The sequence below is a fragment of the Perissodus microlepis genome, chromosome 16, assembly GCF_051167445.1.
Source record: "Perissodus microlepis isolate ML-2025 ecotype Zambia chromosome 16, ASM5116744v1, whole genome shotgun sequence".
Taxonomy (NCBI): domain Eukaryota; kingdom Metazoa; phylum Chordata; class Actinopteri; order Cichliformes; family Cichlidae; genus Perissodus; species Perissodus microlepis.
The window spans coordinates 10680973-10697758 of record NC_140476.1 but is presented as its reverse complement, the minus strand read 5'-3'; the positions used below and the strand labels follow the sequence as shown (position 1 = coordinate 10697758).

The 16786-nt window shown below is 41.4% G+C and overlaps 2 protein-coding genes across 2 annotated transcripts in view; one reads left to right on the top strand and one right to left on the bottom strand.

Moving 5' to 3' along the window:
- Positions 1-16786, bottom strand: part of LOC146370443 (general transcription factor IIF subunit 2-like) — a 67102-nt gene that overhangs the window by 26038 nt on the left and 24278 nt on the right. The window lies entirely within an intron of this gene.
- Positions 4151-6137, top strand: kctd4 (potassium channel tetramerization domain containing 4). Its single transcript, XM_084908375.1, has one exon. It carries the CDS (start codon positions 4501-4503, stop codon positions 5275-5277), a length of 777 nt encoding a protein of 258 aa, XP_084764501.1. The 5' UTR covers positions 4151-4500; the 3' UTR covers positions 5278-6137.

The following is a 16786-nucleotide window of genomic DNA, read 5'->3' as shown; positions in this document are numbered from 1 at the left end:
GCAGTACCGTCAATTCCTCCTATACATTTGTCCACTTGTTTTTTTTTTTTTTTGTTTTTTTTTTTAAATAGTTTAGAGAATAATAATCATCTCAATATAAGGACTAATTATCCATCCATCCCCTTCTGCTTATCCTTATCAGTGTTGTGGGAGGGCATATAAAACACTGGGACATTACCACATGGTAGTTAACACATAATGCACCAGCACTGTGTGATGCTGTCACATCAACACAGCTAAAATCTCTGAGGAATGTTTTGAGCACATTAATGTAATCTGTGCCATGGAGAATTAGGACAGTTTTCTCAGAGCCTGGTTCTGCCCGAGGCTTCTTCCTGTCAAAAGGAAGTTTTTCCTTCCCACTGTCACCAATTGCTTGCTCATAGCCCATTTGATTGTTTGCGCTTTCTCTGTATTATTGTAGGATATTTACCATAATAATATAAAGTGCCTTGAGGTGACTACTGTAGTGATTTAGCACTATATAAATAAAATTGAACTGAAATCTAAAGGCAAAAAGCGATCCAACCCGGTACCAGCAAAATGTACCTAATAAAGTGGCTGGTGAATGTATACCTGAGCAGTTTCTTTCTATTCAGGAAGTTCTGACTTGTTACACAAAACTGCTCTACACCCATGCCAGCAGCTCTGTGAGGCAAATACTACATATACTACATACAAATACTAATAAACCAATATTTAAGAGGTGTAATATTAAGCATCAGGATAGTTTTTCATCACAAATCAGGCAGCCTTTTGTTGATTTTTTTATTTATTTATTTTTTATAGAGATGGGAGCTCTGTGTGCATTTAAACATTGTTTATGATATACTTCCCCTTTTCCTCCATGGGTCATATTTGCTTGTTTGTATTACTGAAAAAATAATATTGGTAATAGGGTGCTGATATTCATAAAAAGAAAAAGTATCTGTGATCAAATCAAAATTCACACAGTCATCATTTTAAAAATACGCTGCTCCCATCTGATCAGCTCGATCCACTGGGACTAACACATGCAGACCCTTTACAGCAGACAGACTTCCATAATGAATAAAGCGAGAGATTGACAGCTCCGAGCTCGCACAAGACCCCATTTTAAGTGGTTGCCATGCCAGCTTCACAGCAGTCAGTGACTCCATGTTACACCACAAGCTCTTAGAGCGGCTCTATGAATAATTCACCACCTTTAAGAGCGAAGGAGAGTCCTTGCTAGCAGCATTTTGGGGAATTTATTTCAAACATTCAAAAAGCTGTCACTTTGACAACAGCCGCGACTAACAGATTCCCACCGACGTTTGAAGACGACGGCGGTCCCCGGCGAGGCTGTTTTAATAAAGAGAGCAGAAAGCAGGTCAAACCTCCCACAATCCTCTCCGCTGCATCTTGTCCTCGTTTGCGATTCCAATTGAGTGTCGTTAACGATGATACAACTAATCACTTATGAACGGAAAGATCACAGAGGCGACGCACAGGAGCCGTCGTTTTGGGGATCAACTACAACTACGTAGGCAAGGAAAAGAAGCATTTCAGTCACACACATCAATCAGAGAGCGCTCGCATGTTTGAATAAAGTGTTTCAGTTCAAGTGAATCTTCAATCAGTGCACTTGCCTACATGATTCATTTACATCTACAGCAGCAGCAGCAGCAGCAGCTCTGAGTAGTAAGTGGGTGATAACCTGTTGCATCAGTGGAACATACTTGTTGCTTTTTAGGTGGAAAAGCAATCAGTGTAGCCTATTTTATTCATTTCTGTCTGTTATTAAGGGCAAAAGAGCAGGGATAATTAAATGGAGGATCTACAAATAAGCAGACACACATGAAAAAGACTTTTTAATGTAATATACTCTGATTTATAACCTTTCTGCTCCATTATTGATTCTTAAAAGGTGCAGCAATGCAGCTATTTTTCATGCTCACAGGGATTATTCAGTTTAATGTATTGCATTCTAATATATTTAGATTTAACAGCTATTCACTGATGACATATTTTAAAGCAATAAAGCCAAAATTTTCAGTAGTTACAGAAACAAGTGTGAATATTTGCTGGTTTTCTTTAAACTGAATAGCTTTAGGTTTTTGACACTGGGGTGTAACCAATAATCATTTTGTTGAAGCTCTTAAATTAATTATAATGCATTTTTTCTTTTCTGCCTTTTAAATTTTTTTCCCCCTCATTCTCATTAGATCCATTGTGGGGTAAAAGAGAAGCCATGCATAAGGCAGGACTTCATTTTACGCATCAGAAAGGAAACAAAGAAAAGAAATAAATAGATAACCAACAGATCCAAAAGCACCCAAATGCAGATACAATTCATTCACAAAACTCTGCAATATTCACAACAGCACCAAGAAATCTGCCCGTAACTGCTGGATTCTGACCTCTAGCTTTAGTTATCCCACTGTAAAGGGCGTTTTTTTAGCCTGCTTTACTCGTTTTCGACAAGCTTGCTACCGCTAAATGTTACATCGAGATAACCTAATCTTCCACTACTCGTATAACTGAATTTTCTCACAAGGCAAATAAATTTAAATGCCTTAACAATATTTTGCTAGTGAGTAATCAAACATATAAACACCACTGCAAAAGAAGGCGTCCCGTCTCCGTTGCCCTCCGGTGACAAACCGCCACAATCCAGGTATTTTGTCACTGCCAGACTTCTGTGCAAGTGATGATAAATTATGCAAATTAACTGGCATTGCCTCCTTGGTGTAAAAACACATCTAAAGTAGGTTACAAACCGTCTGCACTGAAATATTTCTGCAGCAGTAGCTGCGCGGGTCAGAATCAAGAGTAAACATGGATTTAGTGTGCAGGCTATCGGGCCTGAGTGTTTGTGTAAGTGCTTGCGTGATAAATAAGAAATGCAGGGAGTTCAACATGGGAGCAATCTGACTGCTGACATTTTCCACTTCTAATATAGAAACGCCAACAAGTAATAAAGAGGACACGTGGAAAACCTGTTCTTAAAAGGCGACTGCATAATAAGACTGATGCAAAGATGTTTCTTTTATGGATTATATGTTTAACAAAATCATTAAATCACCACATGGAAGCTGAAGTACACATTGATTTTGCACACTCACACTTTAGAGCAGCTTCTGCTATAAAATGAACATCTATCACAAAGCTGAGACGTATCATTTATTTAGTAGCTTCCTAGAATGGTAATTTTTCTTCCATTTTCAGCCCAACTACAGTTATTTAACATAGTGTTTAGTGTGTTAGAGTGTAAGCATGAAGCACCAGACCAAATCATCTGTGTGGTATGCGCAGACTTTTATGTTTTTATCACACGCTGTTACCAGTCAGCACTGCTGGAGCCGCTCTGCGTGTTTCCTCGTGTTTGATATGAACTGTGATTTCTTTCACATTTGTAGTCGCGCTGGAGGAGACACAAAAAATGTGAAACGCAGAACAAAAATAAGCACACACGGACACACATAAACAGTGACGGCGTGAGTCGTTAGTACCGAGCGACCAGTGGACCATTTTTCCCCTGACAGGAGGCTACAGGCCAAAAGCATTAACCAATTCAAAAGCTGTCCTTCATGACCGGACCACCGTGGACTGTAATTGGTCCATTTCCTTCACAAGGCCCTCAAAGCGAGCGCACACACACCGCACACACGGGCGCGATCAATAAACAATTTGCTAAGACAGAGGGCCTGCCTGTTACCTCGCAAGAAGGAAAGCAGGAGAGTCACATAAATTTACATGAAACGAGGCCAGCCGCCTCCTTCTCCCCGTCATGACCGGAGATTTCAGACAGATTCCAGTTCACATGAAGCGCTGTGTGGTAAAACAGATGGATCTGGCTGCAAAAAGGAGTTTCATATTCAGACTCACACACGCTGAGACAATTTCACACCACAAAAATTATGGAAGCAACCCTCCCCCCTCCATCTGGTGAAAGCATGGCGTGCGTGCATGTGTGTGTATGTGTGTGTGAACTAACAGCTAGAGCCGAGCTTTGCACCTTTTTTATCCAAGATAATTAAAGACAGAGTGAAAGAAAGAAAAAGAGCGAGCTTCTGGAGTCTGTACTCCTCTGATGTTTGCTCACATACTCCCTTTCTCTCCTCCCTGTATGTGACGCTGCCTGCCCACCCACTCTTAAAGAGAGAGAGAGAGACAGAAAGAGTAGAAGAGACAAAGAGAGAGAGAGACAGCGAGAGGAGGGACACGGAGCAGAACAGAGAGCGAGTCTGTTTTCAGCTCCCAGTTCACTGTCGCTCCTCTGCCAGGCAGCACTCACCCATCCACCATCACACGCTCTCAGACACATTTGCTCTCACTATACCGACAGCTGACAACACCTTCTCATTTCCTCTGCTGCCGCACCGACCCACAAAGTCAGATCCAAAGGAGAGGAGGGAAGAGAAAGAAAAAAAAAACTGACTCGATTGGTACCGAGCACACACAGACACACACACGCGCACAGCCGAGCAGACACACCAGCTCCGAGGCTGGGTCGAGGCTGGAGAGGGCGTCTGGAGAATGGAATGGGACCTCAGCAGGATGGAAAGTGAACTGAGGCACATCAACCCGGACCTGCTGCAGCCCAGCAAGAGCTTCAAGAAGCCCTCCTCGGGCACCATCACCCTCAACGTAGGGGGGTTCCTGTACACGGCCCACCGGACCACCCTTGCCAAGCAACAGGGCTCGTTTCTCGAGGAGGTGGCCAACGGTAAGAAGGCGGTCCAGCACACCGATTCCATGGGCAACCCCTTCATCGACAGAGATGGTCCGGTTTTTCGCCATGTGCTCAACTACCTCCGAACAGGAGAGCTCCAGCTGCCCGATGACTTCCGGGAGGCGGGGCTCCTGCGACGAGAGGCCGATTTTTACCGCCTGACTGAACTGGTGGAGGCTGTGGTCGAGTGGGAAACTCAGAGGGCGGCACAGCGGGAACCCGCCTTCCTGGAGGTGACGGATAGCCACGAAAGGTCGCAGGGCCTCAAGGTGTACTGCAGTGACCCCGCCTTCATCGATAAGGTCAAAGGGCGGCTGGTGCAGATCTCCAAGAGCCGCTTGGATGGCTTTCCGGAAGAATTTGTGGTGTCATCCAACGTGATACAGTTCCGACACTTCATCAAGTCGGAGCCTGGCTCGCGGCTCGTTCTGAAGGAGGACAGCACATTCCTGTGCACACTTGACTGTCTGAAACTAGAGACAGTGATGCTAGCGCTGAGATCGGGCTTCAAGCTTGTCACCTGCCTTGACAGCAGCAAAGGCTCCGTGGTGGTGGCCGAGGCCCTGCATTTTGTCAAGTAGGATGAAGATGATGAAGGGGGCGGGGAGGGGGAAGATAGAGGGAGAAGGGAAAGAGCCTGTTTCTATATCCACCCTGTGAGATATTGGTTTGAAAGTGTTGTAAGATGTGCCGAGCTGTAATGTGTCATTGATAGAAGAACTGGTGGGTAGGTCTGTCGTACAGGGCAGGTTTTAAATGTTTACTGCACAATAGTGGCTTACACACACACGGGATATGTTTTTGGGTGATTGTTCTGAGCAGAATGGTATTTTAGCATCACCGTTTGCACTGCTTTGTATTTATAGAACTCAAAATGACCCACATCATCTTGACATTTATAGCATCTTTAACTGCATCTGGTTAGGTATCATGCAAAAGTTTAAGTGACGCGAAAGTCGACGGCGAGTCCTTTCACACAGAAGACGAGCGCGTCGAATTAAGGTTTTAAAAACTGCTTGTGCTGCGTGATGTGCACTGCTGTGCCATTCAGCTTTTACTACAGCCTCTGTGTGTGTGCGCACGTGTGTGTATGTGTGCTGGCGTGCGTGTGTGTCCACTGCTAAACCCACCCCTGTGTGCTGTGTTTAGTTGGTTTAATAGCTTGTGCTCAGTTTATTAGCCTCTCCGGAGCCTGAAGGGACAGCCACAGCTCATTCGGATCGATTCGGATGGACAAAGCGAACTTCACAACCAAATGTTTGAGGTTTGAGTGCAAAGAACTGTGATTATTGTAAGGGCTTTGAATCTAGCATGATGCATGTGCACTAAATAAACTGTGTGTTTGTTAGTGCTGTGAGCCTCTGTGAAGCCAGTGACACAAAAAATAAAATGCCTATTACTTTTCAATGTGAGTATTTTACAAATAAAAGTGAGACTAAAACTCTTGGGTCAGAGTGTTTTGACGTTTAATGTCGCTGCTTTTGTGTGACAAACCTCACAAAAACTGCTTCCGTTAATGAGGAAACTTATTTTATACTATCAGGCAGCAAGTCTTAGTATTAGATTATTTTTCTTTCATACAACAGCTTAAAAGCTACACTTATAACCATTTAGTCCTGACCCTGCTGAACTTACAGTCTGTACAGAGTGAGACTGTTACCAACTGAGTCAGACAGGAGCATTATTAATGTTACGTATCCAAATGGGAGCTATACACAGACTTGGCTCTTGCTTACAGCCAGTACTTTTCCATGCTATAAATGATGCACTTCTGCAGTTCTCCAAACATGTGAAACACTGTTTTCCACATCTGGAAAATTAAAAGGAGAAGGGAGTCATTTTCCACGGTTTTACATGCCGGCCAGTGGAAACCTGTAGAAATTAACAGGCTTGTTCAGAATATTTTCTGTGACGCTGTTCCACGATGTATTGTTCAGATCACGCAGCGCTGCAAAGTAGCTAAACATCATTAACTGCAAAAAAAACCCCAAGACATGGAAGCAAAAATGTAAGATAGAGGCACAGCAGTCAAAGATCTCAGAAATATAATGTACAGGAAATTCCTAAAGGAGATTCCAGGGGATGAAAAGGGTTTCAAAACGTATTTTATGGCAAAGTGTGGAAACTGTTAAAGCAGTTATTAATGCAGTTTCACATCACTGAAATTATAATTAACAAAACGATAATAAATTGTCAGAAAAGTAAAGGTGCAAGACTTGCTTCTAGAAGGACTTTGATTCAATCTGAAACAAAACTCTATAGTTTCATTTGCCTTCTTGCAATATGCCACATAAAACTATCAGAAGGGCTACAGATACATTTTTTAGCGGTTAGTACAGAATTAGAATGCTCTGTATTTGTGGCCGCAAAACCACGCTTTCTTAAATATTTTTTAAAAGATATCTAAATGAACAAACCTCTCTCTCTTATACAGATACATTAAAAAAATAAATAGAAAATAACAGCAATAACATTAACATTATAGCCAGCAAACAGTAGTAATAGTGCAACAGGTCCACTCTAAGGAGAGCACCTGACATCAATATAAAAGTCAGTACTCCTCATAACGCTGCAGAGTATGCAGATGTGCTGCTGCGTAAACAGAAAGATTTATACAAGTTAAATAAAGAGAAAGATTGACGTGGAGCTCTGGTACAAATCTCTGACTGCACGTCAACAGTGATACAGTGAGGCTCACTGTGTGTCCCCACCAGTGTGTCTGCAAAAAGGGTCCTAATTCAGCCCAGCGACATCTGCAAAGTGTAAAAAATTGCAGTGAAGTCTTTAACTAGTGTAATATTTCCGTAAAGTAATCTGCCAGCTGTACGACAGTTGATTGAATCATAAAGTTGCAAAATATTAAAATAGCTGGAAAAAACTACGTGTGATAGTTTTGTGCCTTTCCACTAATCTACATGTAAATACAGACTGTATGAATGTGGAGAAACTGGGATACAATGTTGAAAAAGCCAAAAAAAAACCAAAAACACTTTCCTATGGCTCAGGTGAAAAATTTCAAAGAGCACTTCTTCAGACTTGCAGGTGAAAAATCACTGCTTTTACTAGCAAAAATCAACCTATAGGCTCAACAAATGTGGCCAATAAACTAAAAGACGCTGTTTTAAATTGATGTTCTGCTTTAACTAATGTGGCTTATATCGTCAAATAAAGTATTTTAATCATTCCTATCATATTTTCTACAGCATTTCTTTTTTATTTTCACAGGAATCCTGCAAGATCTCTAATCTAAAGATCTCTAATATAAACTATGAGTTCAGTGTAAGTAGCTCCAACTTGGTTACAACGCTCATTATGTTTAATGCAAAGTCTCCCATTATTATGCAACAGCGTCTGTCACACAGTCTAATCAAAACATGCCCTGCTCTCACCCTCACACCGCCTGCTACAGTAACTGACAGCCCAAGTCGTGCTGCCTCCACAGTGCAGCAGCTTCCCCTGCCGCAGCCTCGAGGGAGCCCCTTCAAACCCGTCCAGCTCTAGTGGAGATATTTGGCATTTTAAAACTGGGTCAGACTCTGGGATGAATTCTGCCCTCCTCCCCCAAGGAGAATCTCTTTTATCCCTTTTATCACTGTACCCTGATTTGTGTCATGCATCTAAGCAGCTAGTAACAGGTAACAAGTAATCATTACCTGCAAAGTCCAACTTTGCAATATTGTACTGGTCAAAAGTGCTAACCGTAGGTGTGCTTATTTTAATAGCAGGTGGATTAATAAAATGATCTAATCAGCCTCCTGGGAGATGATGCAGAAATTTCACAAGTTCCTGACTGCAGGAATGGAAAACATATTTCACTCTGTGAGACCACCGTAATGCAAATCAATGACTAAACATGGAAGATGCTGCTTTGATTTCATCAGGTGAAACATTCCTGGCTCAAACATAATAACATAACAGGTACAAAGCTAAGTGATGGAAAACTTCTTTAATTTGAATGCACTGAGAAGTAGAATTATATGCCCCTGAGGCAAATAACTAGACAGTAAATCATCAAATATCTACTCCTACACTTTCACAAAGGATGGAAAAGAACTAAATCAATACAACAAACGAAGAGATATGCAAATGAGTTTCTCCTATGAGTCTATTTCCTTTCTAAACCACTTAAATCAAGTTCCTCGTGATGAATACAAACTTAGCTTCAGATCTAAAAGTAGAGGTTGTGTTTACACGGAGCCTAATATTCTGATCATAAATGGTTTAAAATCTAAAACTGGATTCAAATAGCTGTTTAAACACATAAATCAGGTTAACCAAGCTTGGTTCAATAGTGGTGATCTTCATGTTCACTCCCTCTGTTCTGATGTAAAATGATGACGATATTTGCTCCGTGTGTCCATCTCTTTCCAAACAAATGGCAGCTTCCAACAGATAGTTACAGTCAACTTTAACATCCATCTAAATGTTGCAGCAGAAACCGCCGCTGATAAGACCAGGCAATGTTTTTCTGATCTTCTGTTGTCCATCTTTGGTAACGAGAGTTTCCTGTTCTTGGGCGACAGGAGTGGCATCGGGTGTTCCGCTGCTGTAGTCCATCTGCTTCAAGGTTCAACATGTTCAGAGATGATCTTCTTCATACTATTGTTGTAACAAGTGGTTGTTTGAGTTGCTGCTGCTTTCTGATCAGCTTCAAGCACTCTGGCCATTCTTCTCTTACCTCTGGCATCAACAAGGCATTTTCACCCAGAGAATTGGCGCTCACTTATGTTTTCTCTTTTTTTGGACCAATCTCTGTAAACCCTGGAGATGACTGTGTGGGAAAATCCCAGCAGATCTGCAGTTTCTGAAACACTCACAACAGCCCAACTGGCACCAACAATGATGCCAAAGTCACTTAACTCCTCTTTATCCCCATTCTGATGTTCAATTTGAGGAGGTCGTCCTGACCGCGCCTACATACCTAAATGCAATGAGTTGCTGCCATGTGATTGGCTGTTAAAATATTTGTGTTAAAAAGCAGTTAATCAGATGAACCTAATAAAGCAACTTGGACGTTTGTCATTTGTAGTTAAGTGTTTGTCTTTGCTTTAAACTTCAACTAACACTCAAACTAATCAAAAAACCCCTGAAAAGCAAACTGATATAAGCAACTGAAGTCCAGAAACTAAATGAAAGTAAGTTGAAATAAAAAGACAACATCAAAAGGAAATAAAAAACTAATGAAAAACCCGACAACACTAACTGAACAAATCCTCTGTGCATAGTTTGCTCTTAATGCCAACTTTTAGATAAATTAGAGAAACAATAACGAGAAACACAGTTGAGACAAGATTGAGTAACACTGATGAGGAGAAATATATAACATGTATTTAAAACATTCACTGTAGTGCAGTCATTTCAATCATTTCAATCATAATGAAAAAAATGCATGGTAACAACTATAGCTACTGTACTTTCTCTTTAAAATTGAAATTTAAACACATACCCCAAAAGCAGGGGTCTCAAACTCATGGCCTGGGGGCCACTTGCAGCCCGCGTCACCCCTACTTGCGGCCTGTGTATTGACACGAAGAAATGTAATGAAATTTGGCCCTTGAAGTTACTGTTTTTGTTAGGTAGGATTTGCTTGTCGTAGAGTGCAATGTTAAAATAAGTTCTTTAAAAAGCAAAACATTATTTAATATGAAGGCGATATGAGCAGAGAGTACAAACATGCTGAAGGATTGGCTGTGTTAGTTTAGTGAGAGAAAAGCAGTCAAAAAGTAATGTGTACACTTCAGCATTTTCATTTTGTTAAATACAAACAAAATTATAGCAGAAGCGCTGCCACGTGTCTGGAATATTTTCAGAAATATTTGTGGGTGTTTTCTTGTTTATTTGAGTGTTTTTTATACTACTTGGACACTAAAGTGGCCCTCACATGAGATGATTGTGCCAGCAGTGGCCCACAGGTCATTTAAGTTTGAGACCCCTGCCCTAAAGAAATAACTAAATACCAAATAAATATTTAGAGAGTGAATTTTAGTTGCAGTCGTTCATACTATTTAACACACATGTCCTCCCACATGTTATAAACCAGCAGGTTCATTGAACGAGGAAGGGGAAAGAAGACATTGAGTGTTTGCGTGTGATGGCTGCAGCGTTTAAACAAACGTGCTGGTACTGGGCGACATTTCCGGCACCAAAGCAAACACACACACACACACACACACACACACACACACACACACACGCAAAAAGCCTGGCGTACATTCAAACAATGCTAAGAGGGATGCGTCAAGATCCATTTATGGAAGCTTGTGGGAGTGGAAATGTTTAAATTCAAATGTCCCAAATGGTGACAAGCATTCATCTCCTCTTCTTGTTAGGTGTGGAAAATCCTCCACGAAGCAAGTTACATTGCCTCTCGCTGCCTCTGCTGGATCTGTTCGTTACTGAGCCCATATGGAGAGCAACAATCAGCCACCTTCTGATGACTAGCAGCTCTTGTTTTACTTCTAACTGCGCTCCCCCCGGCACGGCAGCAGAAACCATCTGCTCCGGCAGGGGGATGTCGTCAAACCGACAACCCAGGCGCCACCACCTTCCTCCCCCGACTCATGACTCACACGCCCACGTCAACCTCTGACATCAGGCGAACCTAATCCACAGCCCACTCCTCGCAAACAAACACAGACGACAAATACACAAACACACATGGTAGGAAAGTAAAGCGCGAACACCTTGAAGAGGAGATTCGCCCAGTGAAGCTGTGATGCTCACATGTCACTCACGCTTTACTGTCAACAACATCAAACTCGAGGCAGGTTTTAATTGCACATCACCTCCATGCATTTTTTATGAGCGTGACTGCTTCACTTATTAGTTGCGGGGGTCAAAGAGATCCACGCCTCATCAAAAGCTGGGAAAAGGGCGACGAGAGCGGTGGCAGGGGCAGGTGGCGATGAGGAGATAGGCGGTAAAAGCAGAGAGGGAAAACTCAAATATCAACAGTCTTATCTCAGTCTTTTCACCTGTTGCCAGGCAAACTCAACTCCCTCTGTCGCTCCAACACACCCCTCCTTATCATGACGGCTCAGTCGTGTGGTGCCGCTCAGCCAGAAAATGACTAACATACCTCAGATTTTTTTTTTTTTTTTTTATCTTTCAATCCCAGAAAGAGAAGCAAAAGCAAAGAAGGAGGAGGAGGTGGAGGAAGGATGAAATGAAGAAGGAGAGGGGGAGGGGAGGTCAGGCCCCTACTGCTTTCAGACTCAGCGCAGACAGCAGTAATATCAAAAAGAGATATCCAAGTATGAACGTGCAGAATCTGTGGATTCTTTGGTACTGGAAGCCTTGTGGGCTTCTGTTTGCAGCACAGGGTTTTTATTTCCCACTTTACAGCCTGTATCATAGAGAAAGCACTGAGTCACGGTTAACACTGTTCACGCAGGGCAAAGAGTGGTTTGTAATTAGTGGACAGATACCAGCTGAACAGGTCAAACGTGTTAAGTTCTAACATTTCCATTGGTACTTTATTCCTTTCTCACCCGGTATATGTGTAAAAGCTCCTAATGCAACAGTAGGCCATTTGTTAGTTCTAGCTTTTTTTGTGCATATATATAAAATATGGACAGCTGGGACATCAAGCTTTTAATAGACTTCATGAAACCTTGGAAGCGTTGGCTAAAATTTATCTAAGAACCAGTTAAAGATCATTGTCTGATTATTATTTAGCTTTTTATTAACCTTTTAAAAATATATCTGCATCCGAGTCCGATTTTAAACAGCAGCAGCAGCCAGCTCACATATGAGGTTACCGCTTATCGTCTACAACTATTTCTACTTGAGGCACTCACGACTCACTGCTGTTGCCTCCTAAACGAGAGGTGCATCTTCTCAGGAAAGACAAGCCTTCACTGCAGGATTAGGAACAGAAGTCAAAACAGGAAACAAACAGATTGCAACGTTTCTTCCCCCTTGAGGTTTTCTTGTCGGATCTTTGCAGACTATTGCTGAAATCCTGGGCTCCTTACACTCGTGCACTGACGTATTTTTGAAATGACAACAGAAACAGGACATGCTCACTCAAAGCAGAGCCCAGCAATGCTGCACATGTCTCTGGAGGAAGTTTTTTTTAATTTTATGTGGTGTTTTTATTTGTTTTATAGCTTCTATGCTTTTATGTTCATGCTTTTATTTTGAAAATTCATCTTTTCTGGTGTCTGTAGATAGTTTTACTTCTTACTAACTATACCGTGTCAAGTATAAAATGTGGTGGAGGAGGAGTATGGTGTGGGGTTGTTTTTTAGGAGCTGGGCTCGGCCCCTTTGTTCTAATGACAGAAACTCTTAATGTTTCATTATACAAGAGGTTTTCGACAATTTCATATTTACAAACTTTGTGGGAATGGTTTGGGGATGATCCCTTCCTATTTCAACATGACTGGACACCAGACAGTCATGACACAGATGAGCGAGTTTGGTGCGGAGGAACTTGAGTCCTGACCTCAGCCCCACAGAACATCTATGGGATGAATTAGAGCAGAGACTGCGAGCCAGGCCTTCTCATCCAAGATCAGTGTCTGACCCACAAATGCACTTCAGGAAGAATGGTTAAATAATCCCATAAACACTCCTAAACCGTGGAAAACCTTCCCAGAAAAGTTGAAGTTGTTAAAGCTGTAAAAAGTTGGCAGACCTCATATTAAACCCTATGGATTAAGAATAGGATGTCATTCAAGTTCATATGCACGTGAAGGCAGACGAGGGAATACTTCTAGCATTGTAGTGCACATTCTAAATGGAAAAGTTGAGTTTTGTGTCACTTTAAAATGCCACAGAAGATGTGTGTGTTGTCCCATGGAGCAGTGATGGAAACGGGGAAGGTGATCGGCACTAGATCAACATTACAACTGAGTTCAAACCTCTGCTGAAATCCTGTGAGTACCATCTTCTCCTCATCACCCAAATACGGGACCTGGTGTCGGGATAATTAACTGCGGGTTGCATCTTTTCTGCGCAGGAGGTCGGCACCGCTGAGACTGGAGGCCACAAAGAGACACAGGTCTCTGCTGCCGGCTGCTACTGGATGTATTTCTGCAGCTCCATAAAAAGACTTTTTATTTTTTAATGATCCCTTTATGAATTTTCTCTTTGCTTAACCTTTGGATTTTATTTAGTTCGTTTTATTTAGTCATTCTTATTTGTGGTTTAGTATTTCTGTGTTTCAGGAAATGTTAAAAGTGACTCCATGGTTACCATCGCTCTTTTTGCTCCTAAGCTGCTGGCTGTAATACTGTTTTTCTTCCTTTTTATTCTCCTGTTAAATTCCCCGTATACACACAGACACACTCATTCACACACGAGACACTACTTGTGATGTCACTTTCACCCCGTGTCACTCTACAAAGAAACAACATGAATAAACAGCCTGTTAAATACCATTTACAGTCTTATGTTGGTGTACATTTATGTAGCTCAATGCAGAAAGGGTAACTGTGGGAAATCAACCATTATGCAGAGATGCAAATCAAAGAGCCTGACGGCAGTGGCACTGTGTGCTCAAATGCTGAGAGCTTCTTCAAGGACATAGCACCAAAAAAAAAAAAAAAAAAACACATTAAAGATTAAAATGGCATGCATGGCAACCACAGACCGTGGCTACGGTGGACAGTTTAATTGTTTCTAATACTCAGTTTCTCTTCACTACAAGGAAGATCATCATGGCAAAGACTACACAAACAAGAAAAGAAAACACTGGTTGTTATTAGGTAGCACCTAAAGACAGCACCATGCACGGACCGTAAAGTAACCAAATTACAGCAGAACAGTTTCCAAATTGGAAAACCAAAAAAAAAAAAAGAGATGAGAAATAGATGCAAGAAGTTGTTTTTCTGATGATGTCATTAGTTGCATTTTCCTAAACAATTATATTTTTTTCTAAAGGCCTAAAAACTCACTCCTGCAACAGCATTTTTACTCAAATTCAACCCTGAAGCCACTCATTGGGCGTGAGACCAATGCCTTTGTTCCCAGTGCACCTCTGCAGCTTGTTGTAGAAACAAATAAACATCCTCAAACTCGCTGTTGTAGAAAACAAGCTTATATCACAGAACCAGTGTGAAGCTGGAAAATGTGGAAGAGACCATATGCTGTAAAATGAAAAAGACGCAGCATTTAATAATGAATAAACTCTGAATAAAAAAATAAATATTGAGAGAATAAAATGGGGGCAGGCAGAAACACAGACAATAGAAGTGGTAAAGAGGGCAGATCAGAAATAGAAAGATACAAAAAGGATCTCCAGCAGAGCCGAGGCAGAGCCGGAATAATGTGGAGGTGGAAATCAGAGCAAACCTGCCCTCCACCTTTCCAGAGCATGTGTGAAAGTGGTAATCAACGCACTCTGACACAACACGACATCACAGGCCGAATCAGACGAGTGTGTCTGAGTGTGCGTGCGTAGCTGTGTGCATTACGTGCATCCGTGTGAATTAATTAACGTCTGTGATTAAAAAAAAGTCTCTTTGGAGAGATGTTATTAATGCTGCGCTGTTTCCGTTCCATAATTTATGATCTGTGGAGCGTTCAGGACTCCGAAACGACATGCAGACCTGGAATGACGCGCGTGAAACAAAACGATTTGGTTCACTTGTGCTGAATTTATTCAGGTGGGACCACAATGCAGATACTCTGCACTCGCTGCCCATCTGTGGCATTTTTAGGAATTATATAAAGTCATGAGAAATTCATGAGAAATGCAGCAGGGGTGACTTGTTTTTGTACTGATGAGTATCTATTTAGTTTTACGGCTGGAAGTTATGTATTATTACTGGTGTGGCCAACAATCGTTTGCAAACTTGTTGTGCCTTTAATGAAATTAGCCTAAAATTAATATGAATTAGCATATATTAATTATGCATTGTTTATTCAAACCCATTTCAGTTTGGGTGAATTCAATTTTTAGATGTCTGCAAACCTTTTTGAATGTGTTTTGATGCAATTATCTGGCAACAAGGGTGGATTAATTATGTATTCTTAACAGCTCATCCAAGAAATTTGTGCTTCATTTTTGGTGAGTGAAAGTCCAAGATTCTATTTATCTGTTACTTCCATGCTATCGTCCAATTATAGACACTTCTGCCTCCAATAAAACAAAAACAAAGTAGCAATGGCTAAAATGCTAATGTTGATGCATCAAAAAGACAACAACACAAACCAAAAAGTGACATCACAGTGGCTACATCCATGTCTGATAGGCTGCAGCACATTTGCTTTGATGCTTTGAGCTGTTCAGCAAACTACATGATTGCACCATTTCCAAATAACCCAGTTTTTGTTTTTTGTTTTGATTATTTTCTGCAATAAAAATGGCCACATATCAGAAAACACACACTCACCAGTCATTTTATTAGGTATACCTGTTCAAGTGTTTCAGAAACTGCTAAAGCTAATAAGAAATAAGAATAATAAATAAGAAAGCAACAATAACTCAAATAAATGCACTGGTACTGATATAGTGCTTTTCTGCTCTAACTGAGCACTGAGTGCTTTTTACTATAAGCATCATTCATCCAATCACAAACAACGATCATAAAAATGCTTTTTCCTATACAGTTTCATCACAGGTTTCAGTATGTTGCCTTCCACATGCAGGCGGAGGGAGCTGGGAAGCTGATCCCCCAGCTTGTAACCACTTGTTATAACCAAAGTATGCAGAAGAGCATCTCTGAATGTACAACACGTAGAATCTTGATGCTACAGCAGCAGAAGACCACAACAGGTCCCACTCCTGTTAGTTAAAAACAGGAAACTGATGCCATTTGCACAAGCTCATCAACGCTGGAAAACAGAAGATTTGAAAAACACTGCCTGGTTTGACGGGTCAATAGATGCTCCAACAGTTGGATGGTAATTTCAGAATTTAGCATAGATCCCTGCTTCCTTGTATCAGTGGGTCAGGCTGGTGTTGCACTGGTGTTGGGGATATTGTTTTGGCACATACAACAGAGGCTACCTGAGTATTTTTGCTGACCATGTCCTTGCATGTCGTTTTCTGCTTTCTTAAACGTGGTAACAGGTTCACTGTACAAACACCAGCTCCGAATACAGTAGAGTTGTTTCCAGCACCTTGCTAAATCTTAAATCT